The 13,928-nt window shown below is 42.3% G+C and overlaps 1 protein-coding gene across 3 annotated transcripts in view; it reads right to left on the bottom strand.

Moving 5' to 3' along the window:
* LOC109884436 (integrin beta-6) overlaps positions 1 to 13,728 on the bottom strand; it is a 17,244-nt gene extending 3,516 nt beyond the window's left edge. Inside the window, exons 1-12 of one of the 3 annotated variants that reach the window (XM_031792426.1) lie at positions 13,600 to 13,728; positions 9,545 to 9,620; positions 8,996 to 9,075; positions 8,086 to 8,284; positions 7,548 to 7,794; positions 6,886 to 7,051; positions 6,503 to 6,664; positions 6,121 to 6,216; positions 5,724 to 5,813; positions 4,234 to 4,368; positions 3,661 to 4,078; positions 3,257 to 3,479 (exon numbers count right to left, since the gene is read on the bottom strand). In XM_031792426.1, the coding sequence (XP_031648286.1) occupies positions 3,257 to 3,479; positions 3,661 to 4,078; positions 4,234 to 4,368; positions 5,724 to 5,813; positions 6,121 to 6,216; positions 6,503 to 6,664; positions 6,886 to 7,051; positions 7,548 to 7,794; positions 8,086 to 8,284; positions 8,996 to 9,075; positions 9,545 to 9,602 (1,874 nt within the window). In that variant the 5' untranslated portion in view covers positions 9,603 to 9,620; positions 13,600 to 13,728. Of the gene's footprint in view, positions 1 to 3,256; positions 3,480 to 3,660; positions 4,079 to 4,233; positions 4,369 to 5,723; positions 5,814 to 6,120; positions 6,217 to 6,502; positions 6,665 to 6,885; positions 7,052 to 7,547; positions 7,795 to 8,085; positions 8,285 to 8,995; positions 9,076 to 9,544; positions 9,878 to 13,599 lie in introns of those variants that run through there. The other 2 variants (XM_031792424.1, XM_031792425.1) reach the window with 2 other exon arrangements.
* Positions 13,729 to 13,928: the final 200 nt, after the last annotated feature.

Raw genomic sequence — 13,928 nt, 5'->3', positions numbered from 1 at the left:
GGTCAGATGGACTGTGTGTGTTGGCTGTCTTTTGATGCCCTCAGTACTGAAAAGAGGCGACAACAAAGACAACGTAAAGAATCAATTAGTCAAATGCTTTGTATGTTTCTATGTTTTGTTTGGTCAGGGTGTGATCTGAGTGGGCATTCTATGTTGTGTGTCTAGTTTGTCTGTTTCTGTGTTTGGCCTGATATGGTTCTCAATCAGAGGCAGGTGTTAGTCATTGTCTCTGATTGGGAACCATATTTAGGTAGCCTGTTTGGTGTTGGGATTTGTGGGTGATTGTTCCTGTCTTTGTGTTTGTTACGCCAGATAGGGCTGTTTTCGGTTTTTTTTCACGGTTTCTTGTTTTTGTATATTGTTCTAGTTTCATCTTTATTAAAGATGTATCATAATAACCACGCTGCGTTTTGGTCTGCCTCTCCTTCAACAGAAGAATCCGTTACAGATGTGGGCTAGTGTGGAACAGGAACAAGATTTCACAGGATGTGGGCTAGTGTGGAACAGGAACAAGATTTCACAGGATGTGGGCTAGTGTGGAACAGGAACAAGATTTCACAGGATGTGGGCTAGTGTGGAACAGGAACAAGATTTCACAGGATGTGGGCTAGTGTGGAACAGGAACAAGATTTCACAGGATGTGGGCTAGTGTGGAACAGGAACAAGATTTCACAGGATGTGGGCTAGTGTGGAACAGGAACAAGATTTCACAGGATGTGGGCTAGTGTGGAACAGGAACAAGATTTCACAGGATGTGGGCTAGTGTGGAACAGGAACAAGATTTCACAGGATGTGGGCTAGTGTGGAACAGGAACAAGATTTCACAGGATGTGGGCTAGTGTGGTCTAGACATTTGCTATAAGTGTTGGGATCTCATCACTTTCAGTACTGTATTTGTTTGCTGTACTGTCTACAGTCGCTGTTGCCATTCCTGAAACAGATATCCTACAGTGCCTTCAGAAAGTATTCACACCACATGAGGTTTTCCACATTCTGAATTTTGTGTCACTGGCCAACACACAATATCCCATAATTTCAAACTGGAATTATGTTTTTACAACATTACTATTTAATTCAGGATGAAAAGCTGAAATGTCGTGAAGCAATAAGTCAACCCCTTTGTTATGGCAAGCCTAAAGAAGTTCAGGAGTAAAAATGTGCTCAACAAGTCACATAATAAGTTGCATGGACTCTGTGTGCAATAATAGTGTTTAACATGATTTTTGAATGGCTACCTCATCTCTGCACCCCACACATACAATTATCTGAATGGTCCCTCAGTCAAGCAGTGAATTTCAAACACAGATTCAACCACAAAGACCAGGGAGGTTTTCCAATGCCTTATTAATTACCCTTTGGATGGTGTAGCAATACACCCAGTCATTACAAAGATACAGGCGTCCTTACTAACTCAGTTGCTAGAGGAAGGAAACCGCTCAGAGATTTCACCATGAGGTCAATATTGATTTTAAAACAGTTACAGAGTTTAATGGCTGTGATAGGAGTAAAACTGAGAATGGATTAACAACATTATAGCTACTCCACAATACTAACCTATATGACAGTGTTACTCCACAATACTAACCTATATGACAGTGTTACTCCACAATACTAACCTATATGACAGTGTTACCCCACAATACTAACCTATATGACAGTGTTACTCCACAATACTAACCTATATGACAGTGTTACTCCACAATACTAACCTATATGACAGTGTTACTCCACAATACTAACCTATATGACAGTGTTACTCCACAATACTAACCTATATGACAGTGTTACTCCACAATACTAACCTATATGACAGTGCTACTCCACAATACTAACCTACATGACAGTGTTACTCCACAATACTAACCTATATGACAGTGCTACTCCACAATACTAACCTACGTGACAGTGTTACTCCACAATACTAACCTATATGACAGTGTTACTCCACAATACTAACCTATATGACAGTGTTACTCCACAATACTAACCTATGACAGTGTTACTCCATAATACTAACCTACATGACAGTTTTACTCCATAATACTAACCTATATGACAGTGTTACTCCACAATACTAACCTATATGACAGTGTTACTCCACAATACTAACCTATATGACAGTGCTACTCCACAATACTAACCTACATGACAGTGTTACTCCACAATACTAACCTATATGACAGTGTTACTCCATAATACTAACCTATATGACAGTGTTACTCCACAATACTAACCTATATGACAGTGTTACTCCACAATACTAACCTATGACAGTGTTACTCCACAATACTAACCTATATGACAGTTTTACTCCACAATACTAACCTATATGACAGTGTTACTCCACAATACTAACCTATATGACAGTGAAAAGAATGAAGCCTGTATGAAATACAACTATTCCAAAAAATGCATCCTGTTTGCAACAAGGCACTAAAGTAAAACAGTTAAAAAATGTGGTAAAGAAATTAACTTTATGCCCCGAATACAAAATGTTATGTTTGGGGCAAATCCAACACAAGTGAGTGCCGGTCTGAGTACCGGTCTTGATATTTTTAAGCATGGTGGTGGCTGCATCGACAAGGACTAGGGAGTTTTTTTGAGGGATAAAACTAAACGGAATAGAGCTAAGCACAGGAAAAATCCTAGAGGAAAACCTGGTTCAGTCTGCTTTCCAACAGACACTGAGAGACAAATTCATCTTTCAGCTGGACAATAACTTAAGACACAAGGCCAAATATACACTGGAGTTGTTTACCAAGACGACATTGAATGTTCCTGATTGGCCTAGTTAGTTTTTACTTATATTGGCTTGAAAATCTATGTCAAGACTTGAAAATGGCTGTCTAGCAATGATCAACAACCAACTTGACCGAGCTTGAAGAATTTTGAAAAGAATAATGTGTAATCCAGGTGTGCAAAGCGCTTAGTGATTTACCCAGAAAGACTCACAGCTGTAATCACTGCCAAATGTGATTCTAACATGCATTGACTCAAGGGTGTGAATACTTATGTAAATGAGATATTTCTGGATAAAAAATTTAACACATTTGCAGAAATGTCTAAAAACATGTTGTCACTTTGTCATTATGGGGTAATGTGTGTAGATGGGTGTGAATTTGTATTTATTTAATCTATTTTGAATTTAGACTGTAACACAACAAAATGTGGAATAAATCAAGGGGCATGAATACTTTCTGAAGGCACTGTAATATATGACCCACTGGGAAACTGGACAGGTGTGTGTTCTTCTTACCTAGCAGAGCTACAGGAGTCTCCACAGGTAGGGCACCTTTCACAGGTGTCTCCAGAGGCTCCGGGCATGGAACACACACACTTCCCGCACACACACTTCCCCCGTCCGCTGCACAGCGCTCCGTCCTCCGACACACACGTGTCCCTGCTGCTGCTGCAGTTACAGTACTCCCCTATCCAGCCGCTATGACACACACACTCGCCACAGTCACAGTCCCCGTGACCTACACACACACACATTAGCACATTAGCACGCAAGAAAGTAACTACAGTATATCCTGAAGGTCATATGTTATATTACTGAGTCATTGTGATGTCAGTACATTATCTGCTTTCATCAAAAGAGGAAGAGGTGAAACCACAACGCTCGTCATGAGAGTCCGTGTTTCGACCGTACGTACACACCTCCACAGAGTAACCCTCGGAACCTCACACACGAGAAGTCGTCACACTCGCAGTAGGCCCCGTAGACGCGTCCGAAACTAGACGGGTGACACACACACTGGCCGCAGTAACACTCCCCTTGCCCGCTACAGGACTCCGAAGCGCCACTGGCCTTGCAGTTACTGCTCTGGACGCTCTCCTCCGTACACTCACACTTGGAGCCCATGTACCCGGGATCACACAGGCAGGAGCCACACTCCAGAGATCCCCGGCCCAGGCTGCAGTGGCTGCTGTTGGGCTCGGGGGTCTGCTGACAGGCACAGGAGCACAGGGACTCCAGGTCTATCTCCAGGGGGTCCTGAAAGCCCACCGGTTTCATGAGGAAACGCTGGGGACCGTCGAGACACTCAGAGAGTTCTACGGTCACGTTGAAGAAGACCTGGGAATCACAGAGATTGAAGGGTGGGTGTCATATCATACATGCATTGAGGTGGCTGTATAGTCAGTTGGAAACTTGTTTTACGACAATATGAAAATATAGGAATATTGTTCTTTAATATCATTGACCAGCTGACGAGCAAAATGGGAACAAACCGTGTCTCCAGCTTTGACGTTGGAGCATCGTTTCTGTCCAGGTAGTACCGTCCCATCCTGACAGATCGCTGTGAAGGAGATCTGTAGATCCTCTGTGTCTCCTAGCACCTCCAGCTCTATCTCAGACCGCAGCTCCTGGAAACACAAAGGTAACCTATAACGGGGTCATGGCCAGGTCCCAGACCTCGTGAGGGAAGAGTTCAGGTAAGAGTCTTTTTGTTGTTTATTCAATGCTGTATTTTACCTCACACTCAATGGATTATGCTGTTTCTTTAGTGTGGGGGGCGTAATAGGAGTGTGTGTGTGTGTGTGTGTGTGTGTGTGTGTGTGTGTGTGTGTGTGTGTGTGTGTGTGTGTGTGTGTGTGTGTGTGTGTGTGTGTGTGTGTGTGTGTGTGTGTGTGTGTGTGAAAGAGAGAAAGGGAACCATTATAAGTTTCTGCAACCACTGACTTATTACACCCTTTTTAAGTCTACAGTATGTTCCAACACTGCTAAGGTTTACTCAGCTGGGCCTATTCATTCCTAGTCTTCCACTATATTGGTAAGTCCCTTTCTCTGAGCGGTGTGAGTCATGATCCCTGTAACTTCCCAGGTATTCCGTCAAGCTCCCAGGTATCCCAGGTGTTAGTAGCCAATCACCACAGGGTATAGTGAGGTAGATACTGTATGACTCTAATATAACTCTTTCTCTAAGTGAGCACAGTGTTGACAGAGTACTTGACATTTGTATCCTTTCAGTTCCTTTGGGGAAGATGTGGTCTGTGTGATGCTTGAGAGAAACAGCTTGAGCTGAGACACCGTGTACTCATGTACAGTGTACTAGGAGGAGCACTAAATCAATATCTAGCTATCACAAAAATAAGCTACATCGGTAATGTGGCTAACCTCTTAATCGCTTTCACATAAAGTATGTCCTGTACATTTCGTATTGTGCTAGATGCTAGATGCTAGATGCTAGATGCTAAGTGCTTTGCCATTAGCTCGGTGATGAATAAAGCCCCCTTGGCATAACTAGAGGAGCCAGACGTGACTTGGCTATGGTAGGCTGTTCAGGAAGTGTCTGATGAAGTGATTAGAAGCTGTGGGTCTGCTCTCATCCCCCTCAATGCACACACACACCACTTGCGCATACCCTCGTGCACACACTCATACACACACACACGCTGCCTGTAGGCCTGAAGCCAATAGGGATTAGACTGTAGGGAGGAACAGCGAGCCACGATAGAGGATCAAACAGCAGGGGCGAGTGCAGACCTGCTGACAGCATACCGAGGTGCAGAGAGGAGAGGAAGAGGGGGGGGGGGGATGAGAGAGAGGAGGGAGAGGGGTGGTGGGGAGAGGAGGGAGAGAGAAGAGATAAACAGAAAGGAAGGATCTAACCTGAGGGAGCTAGTCAGAGGTCACTGTGTCCATGTACTCCGCAAGTCTCAATAATCCTGCTAACTAACAAACACACTGTACACCCACAGTGACAGAATCGTATTCTCACTTTATACGCCGTCACAATCAGTTCCAGGATGTTCCTTGAATCTGACTCCAGAACCCCCACCGTGGCGCCAGGTATGAAACTTGCATAGTTCTGTGATAAAACACACAACAGACACACTGTCACTGTTCATGTAGGTTGGCCGACCAGTCACAGCAACATCATAAGGAAGTAAAGTTCTACCGAAAACAGGAAGAAGAGAGGGCTTGTTCCAACACGTCCACTGAGAGCAGGTAGCGAATCAAATATGCGAACCCCAACGATACACAGAGATACATTTTCCTTCTCCATTCCATAACCGGCTTGCCGCATACCTGGTTTCCACCCGGTGTTTTCTGACAGGTAAACGTCACATTGCTGTTGGGAAAAGGACAATGGAGGGAGAAGGAGAAGTTCTCACCTCGTAGTTGTGTTTCTGATTTTCCGTCACAGCGAATATAAGCAGGATATTATTGTCCACCAGTTTATCCATCAGCTGTCCCAGAGTTGGGTATTCCTGGATGGACAAAGTCAGTATTTAAAAACCTCAGACTATAGTATTTCATCCCAATGAATGAAACAATGACATGTATTTCTAAAGCCCTTTTCACATCAACAGTAATAAAAAGTGATTTAGTGACCCGGCCTAGGCCCCAAAGAGCCAGTAGTCTTTACAGTAAAGGGACACTCCTTCACCATGGATAGGAATGAAAGCCATGTTATAGCATCATAAACAGTGAATCCTTGTACTACAACCCCAGTCATAGAAGTAATAAATGAATCTGATGTGACTGTCCCCTTACCAGATGGGCAGCCATAGAGTATTCATTGTTGCTGTCCAGATGGCACTCCCCGTCGTTAGGGACGACGATGCCTGACATCTTGCTGTCCATCCCAAAGTGAGAGTCGGCGTCGCTCACAAACACCAGCAGACGCATGGAGTCGTTCCTCCAGCCTATCTTGTCCTAACAGGGAGAGATGAGAGATTATTATACCGCAATAATACTATAGTCTGTTGTCAAAGCACGCCCGAAGTTCCCTTGAAAAATAAAGATATTCTATTCCCTTCCTTTAGATTCTATTCTGCAGTATTATTTTCTATTCGGCTCTATTCTATTCTGTTAAAATGGCTACCATCTTTGGGGACAAATCAAATCAAACCTGAACCACAGACTCGCTCACTTACCCCACAGACAGCAGCCTGCATAATGGCATCGAAGCCACACTCCGGCAGGTCGATGTTGGCAGACACACGCTGGTTGGTGATGATATTGTTGAACTTCTCTGTGCTGCTGGTGAGGGGTAGGACGTGTTTGTATCCAAACGTTGGCAGACAGCTCTCATCCACACTCCTGCATGGGAGTACCATAGAGAAACATAGCGTATTACATCTATGACCGGGGTTCCCCCTCTAAGACAAATTCAAAATAACAGACTTCCCATGTCTACAGATAAGACATTGGGGGCCAAATATCTCCATCACCGTTTAACTAATGAATTATTACTAGATATTACTATTACTAACAACAAGTAAGCTTGTTATAGACATACTCAAAAACACTGTGTCGTTTACTAAGCTCTTTTAGTGAGAAAATCTGTCTCTTCCACAGAAAGATGGTCCTTTGTAGCTTAGTTGGTAGAGTATGGCACTTGTAACCCCAGGGTAGTGGGTTTTGATTCCCGGGGACACCCACACATATTCACACATGACCGTAAGTCGCTTTGGATAAAAGTGTCCGCTAAATGGCATATATTATATTATTATATAAAGAAAGTGCTCTTCATTTGTACTTCAACCATAGAGGATGTGGTTTTCAATTCAGTTCTCACAAGCACACTGTACCCTACCTACAAGGGTTATCCAGCTCTCCAGGAGTGATCTTAATGAACGGGAGGACTGGTTTCTCAACGAAGGACCCAAATCCAAGTCTGAATTTACTGGTGAGCTTTGCCATCTCCTTGGACAGGGTGGAGCCCAAGTCTTTAATCATCTCCAGGTCGTCAATCATGGAGGCTGAGAGGTCCATCAGGTAGTAGATGTCTACAGGGTAGTCTTCTGTCTGCTGCACACTGACCTGGAAGGTCACCTCACTGCCTGAAAGAAAAAGTAAGAAACGGTTTTCTGTCTCTCTCTCCGGGCTCCATTCAGTTCAAGGTCTGACCAAGCTAGTGAGGAATTCTATTCATATTATTATCTTGATGTGAAAAATGGTGTGAAAATATAAATTAAACATCCTTCATTCATCAAAAAAGAGTTTCTAAATCAACTTCAAATCACCGCCAGCGTGTACCCACAGTGTGAGCAGTGTGCCCAATAGCTGTATAAATAATGGACACAGCGACTGCCCCCAGGTCTCCATCAGTAACTGTATAAATAGGGGTTTACCAGTTCTGAGTTTGAGGGCCATCTTCTGTGGTGATATCTCTGTGCTGTTGGTATTTCCTGTCTTCTTCCCGAGTGGCTGGTCCCGGAGGACCTCGGAAGTGGTCACTGGGAATTCTACCTGGTCCTGGGGACAGCCTCTCTCTTGGAGGAGGTACGGCGTGTCACATCGCTCACTGATTAAAAACGAGTCTGTGAAATTCTGAGAGGTTAAAAACACCACAAGGTTTTACTCCCACATTTACAACCAATCTGACACAGAGACTCTAACATATTTTATTGGTGTTTCGTCAGTCAGTAGTCATATTCATACTATAGTACTACCTGAAAGGTAGAACTTCTGAAGATCATTTGCAAATATTGCCACCATTAAACCAATTAACAATATTTTTTTTACTCTGCACTGCAGTTTGCTCCATCAACAACATGTCACATCAGAATTCCATATCAAGTTAGGCTAGTTGCACATTTATGAATTCATGACACGTTTTCCTGCTGGACTTGCATCAATGTTATCCCCTAGATCAGCGTTCCTCAATAGGCAGTGATTTTATTTTAGTTCTGTGCAAAATATAGATATATATTTTTATACATATATATACATTTCGTTCTTGGACATAAAAGACTGTACAATCAGCAGAAAATGGCGTCAACGTTGTTTTTATTCAGGAACTCTGTTCCCTAGTATTCCCACGCATAAATAGAGAGGCATATGTGATCGTATCCCAATGTAATTCAAGTTTGAAATCCTTCTGTTTTTGTCAAATATTGCATCTGTTTGGAATTCTTGCGGTCAATTTGTAGGGCACAAATTATTTATAACTATAATGCGGTCCCCCGACCATCCGCTCAAGTAAAAATCGGCCCACGGCTGAATGTAATTGGGTTCCCCTGCCCTAGATGTATAGCCTACCTCTTGTGTGCACCATGCACAGTGGGGACCCAGCTGGAGACACTCGTCACAAGTCACTGCACTGCCAACCGAACATGTTCCTACATGGACACCACACGGGGAATATAGAATATAGAAGTGGTCAGCGTGGTTGTCCCGGTCTAGCACGGGTTACATCTTCTCACGGCACTGCTTGTCTGGCGTGTTATACATTTGTCTATCAGTATAGGAGTGATTGTTTAGTGCCTCTGTCTTTGGTTAATTTGCGCATGAATAACCAGAGCAAATGCTAGGTTATGTTATCATGATAAATCACAATAATTATTGTGTGTGTGGGGGGGGGGGGGTAAAAATACATATTTGTATATATAAACCACTGGATCAAATAAACTAATTGAAATGCAATCAATACATTGCATTCATGTATGACGTGGAATATTTACCTCTATAAAAGTAAAATAAAGCTGCTATAATCTTGGGGAAAATCTGGATATGCTGCAGTTACATGTAAGCTTGAAAGGAGAAGTTATTTAATTAATCAAAGCCATTTGATCCGGTCTCTGGTCTTACCCTCCACGTTGTTGATCCAATGCCGAAGAATCAGGAGCAGAAGTACAGCAGTCCCCATTGGTCCTCGCGGTTACTACTATAGGCATATGAAAGAACAACCACAACATTCTCTGGTACTCTCATATGTACAGTAAAATTGACAAAACAAACAGGTATTTCCAGCCTTAGTAAGCTTCTCTTGGTATCACTGTCTAGGCTAAACGACAAGAGAATGCGCCGTCTTTCTTACCTGGCAGGAAAGACGTTGAGTGCCTGCGTGGTTCAGACATTCTTACCTGCCCAGCCTTTTATGTTCACTTCCGTACAGGTGAGAACATAAACGGAACGGGACTACAGAGAGTGAGTGAGAAGTGAGTGTACGGACGTGAGCTGTGAGAAGCCAGAGACAACAGCTACATTGAACGGGGTTTTATTTCAATGGAAGATTATATGATAATCGAAATATAACAGAAATGAACTTGTATTTTTACATATATATATATATATATTTTTTTTAATCAATATAATTTGTTAGCCTGCAATCTTAAATTGTTATAACAAATATTGAAGTGAAGGTTATGGGATAAATGATCAAATCTATGTATAACTATTTGTACACACAAATTGAATATCTTTGAAATAGTGTTTCAAACGTTCACCAATATTTCAAAAATGGGGAAATAGCATGTTTCATTCTGCCTTTCTAAAGAAGCCTGTAATGTGCCCGAGGACTGATCATCCTTCATTTTAAATCTGCCATGACAGGACCTCGGATTCACTGCAAAATATATAGGCTTGTGTTGAAACTTAGAATATGAGTATTGATGCAGTTACGAAGGCCATAGTATTTGTAAGGTGTGTACATTGACGTATGGGTAATTCACTTGTATTAATGCCTTATGAACTATAATGGCAACTTGATACATACCTAGGGCAGTAGGCCGATTCCCTAATGATCACAATTTAAATATAACATTTTCCATTCAGCAGACACTTTTATACAAAGCTACGTCTAGTCATGCGTGCATACATTTGACATGTGGGCGACTCCAGCGGGAATCGTACTCACGCCCTTTAGCATTGCGAGCGCCAAGCTCTACCGACTGAACCACACAGGACCGAATACACTTCATCAAGTCAAATCCCAGTGGTTGTAAAACATCATACTTTCGAACTTCCAGAATATGCCCATAGTTCACTTACCCATAGTTCAGTGCGTCATGACTGCCTGTCTGTCAATGTGTTGCAGTATATGTTTAATCAGGTCTTCACTGCCCTGTCCTTGAGATGTATTATATCGTGTCACACATTGTCTTGTTTCTACAATTTTTGCACGATAACTCGTCTCCATCAACTGTTGTCTATAGGCTTTAACATCATACTCATATGTTGTATTGACCTATATAGCGATCTGACCTGATCCATTCTGGAGGTGTGGATAAAAGGGGGGTGTAGGGCAACGTGATAACCATTGTTTATAGGGACAACCAACTGTGTGGACGTGCCACACCGTAAGTCAATATCCCTGAATTACTCAGATGAGATACTGCAACTGAAAAAAAATATGTTAATATTTAACATGACAAACCCCTCAGAAATGTACATATCTCAAGGGTTCATTTTGATTTAATGATTAACAGTAGGGACGAAAAACTACATCTCGGGCTCTTTTGAAAAGTAGTCTATTGCTCAATACAAAAATCTTCATAAACTGATGTGTGTGTGTGTGTGTGCGTGCGTGTGCGTATGTAACCTGTGAGTGAATAGGCGGTGAATGTGTGTGTGCGTAGCACATGGAGTGTGTGTCTTAACAGGCGGTGTGTGTAGGTGGTGAACAATTGACAGCTGCAGTGTGGATTTCTCAGTTTGTCCGTTCCAGACGGAATATCCTACTAAAGCAGCATCACACCCCTCCGAATCGCAGTAAGCCCCTCATCTGTTACTCCAAACCCCCTCCTCTCCTTCTCTGTTACTCTCCCCCTCTCCTCTGCTCCCTTCTCCTCTCATATTTATTCAACTCTCCAAATTATTCTTCCATTATAATCTCTCCTATAGTCTACTCGTCTTCTCTCCAGTCTTCTGCCACCTTCATCCTTTATCCTGTCCTCCTCCACCCCTAGAGGCGCCCAGCCTTCAGCCATTCCCACTGTCATCCCATCTCAGCTGATGGATGGAGTGACAGTGGAATGACAGTACTTGTCCTCTGCCACTTTGCAGCTCCCTCCATTCTTTATCTGACTAGAGGACAAAACATTTGTACTGTTTTGCCACCGCTGTTCTGAGAAAGTACACAGGCCACCCATAAAAATCTTTAAAACATACACAAGTGTGACCTTTTAAAATATGATCTGTTGCTATCTGACAACTAAGACATCCATTCATTCATTAAATTGTCTAACCTAATTGTACTACCTAATCCACTCAGATCATTCATTAAATTGTCCTACTTAATTGTCCTACCTTACCATCTTAGATGTCCATTCTTCCATTAAATGGTCCTACCTAACCAGCCCAGATAATCATTCTTCCATTAAATGATCCTACCTAACCAGCCCAGATAATCATTCTTCCATTAAATGGTCCTACCTAACCAGCCCAGATAATCATTCTTCCATTAAATGATCCTACCTAACCAGCCCAGATAATCATTCTTCCATTAAATGATCCTACCTAACCAGCCCAGATAATCATTCTTCCATTAAATTGTCCTACCTAACCAGCCCAGATAATCATTATTTCATTAAATTGTCCTACCTAACCAGCCCAGATAATCATTATTTCATTCAACTATCCTACCAAGCCAGCCTCGATATTAATTATTTCATTAAATTGTCCTACCAAACCAGCCTAGATATTCATTATTTCATTATATTGTCCTACCTAACCAGCCTAGGTAATCATTATTTCATTCAATTGTCCTACCAAAGCAGCCTAGATAATCATTCTTTCATTAAATTATCCTACGTAACCATCCTAGATATTAATTATTTCATTAAATTGTCCTACCTAACCAGTCTAGATAATCATTATTTCATTAAATTGTTCTACCAAACCAGCCTAGATAATCATTATTCCATTACATTTTCCTACCAAACTAGCCTAGATAATCATTCTTTCATTAAATTATCCTACCACACCAGCCTAGATATTCATTATTTCAATCAATTATCCTACCAAATCAGCCCAGATAATCATTATTTCATTAAATTGTCCTACCTAACCAGCCTAGGTAATTATTATTTCATTCAAAGTGTCCTACCAAACCAGCCCAGATAATCATTATTTCATTCAAAGTGTCCTACCAAACCAGCCCAGATAATCATTATTTAATTAAATTGTCCTACCAAACCAGCCCAGATAATCATTATTTAATTAAATTGTCCTGCCAAACCAGCCAAGATAATCATTATTTCATTAAATTGTCCTACCAAACCAGCCCAGATAATCATTATTTCATTAAATTGTCCTACCAAACCAGCCCAGATAATCATTATTTCATTAAATTGTCCTACCAAACCAGCCCAGATAATCATTATTTCATTAAATTGTCCTACCAAACCAGCCCAGATAATCATTATTTAATTAAATTGTCCTACCAAACCAGCCCTGTGTCCCAAAAAAGTGTCAATAAACCCTTAGCCAATCTTTGGGTCAGATGGTCATGTCTAACCATACAGTGAGAAATAGAAAAAGCTTATTTTCATATTCAATGTTGCTTTTCCAAGGTTTCATTCCCACCATCCGTCCCATTGTGAGGGAGGAAGATTCTCCCACACAAAACCTGCCAGCATTCCTAACGAGACTCCAACCTCTACTCCCGTTGTTGAGACATGAACATGATATTGGCTTTGTCAAGTTTAGGGATTCCCAAGAAACTGAATCCTAGTCATTACTCCTAGTCATTCCTTACAAAGAGATGCCTGCTCCGGGTTGTACGCAGTGCTGTGTGATATGATATCACAGATATATCAGTGTGTGTGTGTGTGTGTGTGTGTGTGTGTGTGTGTGTGTGCCGGGCAGGCCGTGTTCATACACAATACATTACAACGGTCGGCACTGCAATGAGACCAACTCACCTACAGGGGCCTCCTCTAGTACCATGCTGTCCTGTCAAAGGGGCGCTGTGTCCTTGTCACCGCCTGAAAAATGAGGGGAGAGGAATCAGGGAGACGCCGCCACTGCCGCCGGCCCTCAAAACGTCCAGTTGCAACTGCAGCCCTGGGCAGGAGTAACTATAAACCTACAGTAACAGACAGCTTTATGAAGCATGACGCTGCCTGTCCCTCTCACCCTCCCCACTGCCCATGCTCCCAGGCTGATGAGGGTGGAGGGGTGCTGATGAGTGATGGCAGCAACTGCTGGTGGGTCTGAGACATACAAATAACAGCCGTCTTCATTAGAGAGG

Source organism: Oncorhynchus kisutch, linkage group LG16 (assembly GCF_002021735.2).
Source record: "Oncorhynchus kisutch isolate 150728-3 linkage group LG16, Okis_V2, whole genome shotgun sequence".
Taxonomy (NCBI): Eukaryota; Metazoa; Chordata; class Actinopteri; order Salmoniformes; family Salmonidae; genus Oncorhynchus; species Oncorhynchus kisutch.
This window is presented reverse-complemented; position numbering and strand designations above follow the sequence as displayed.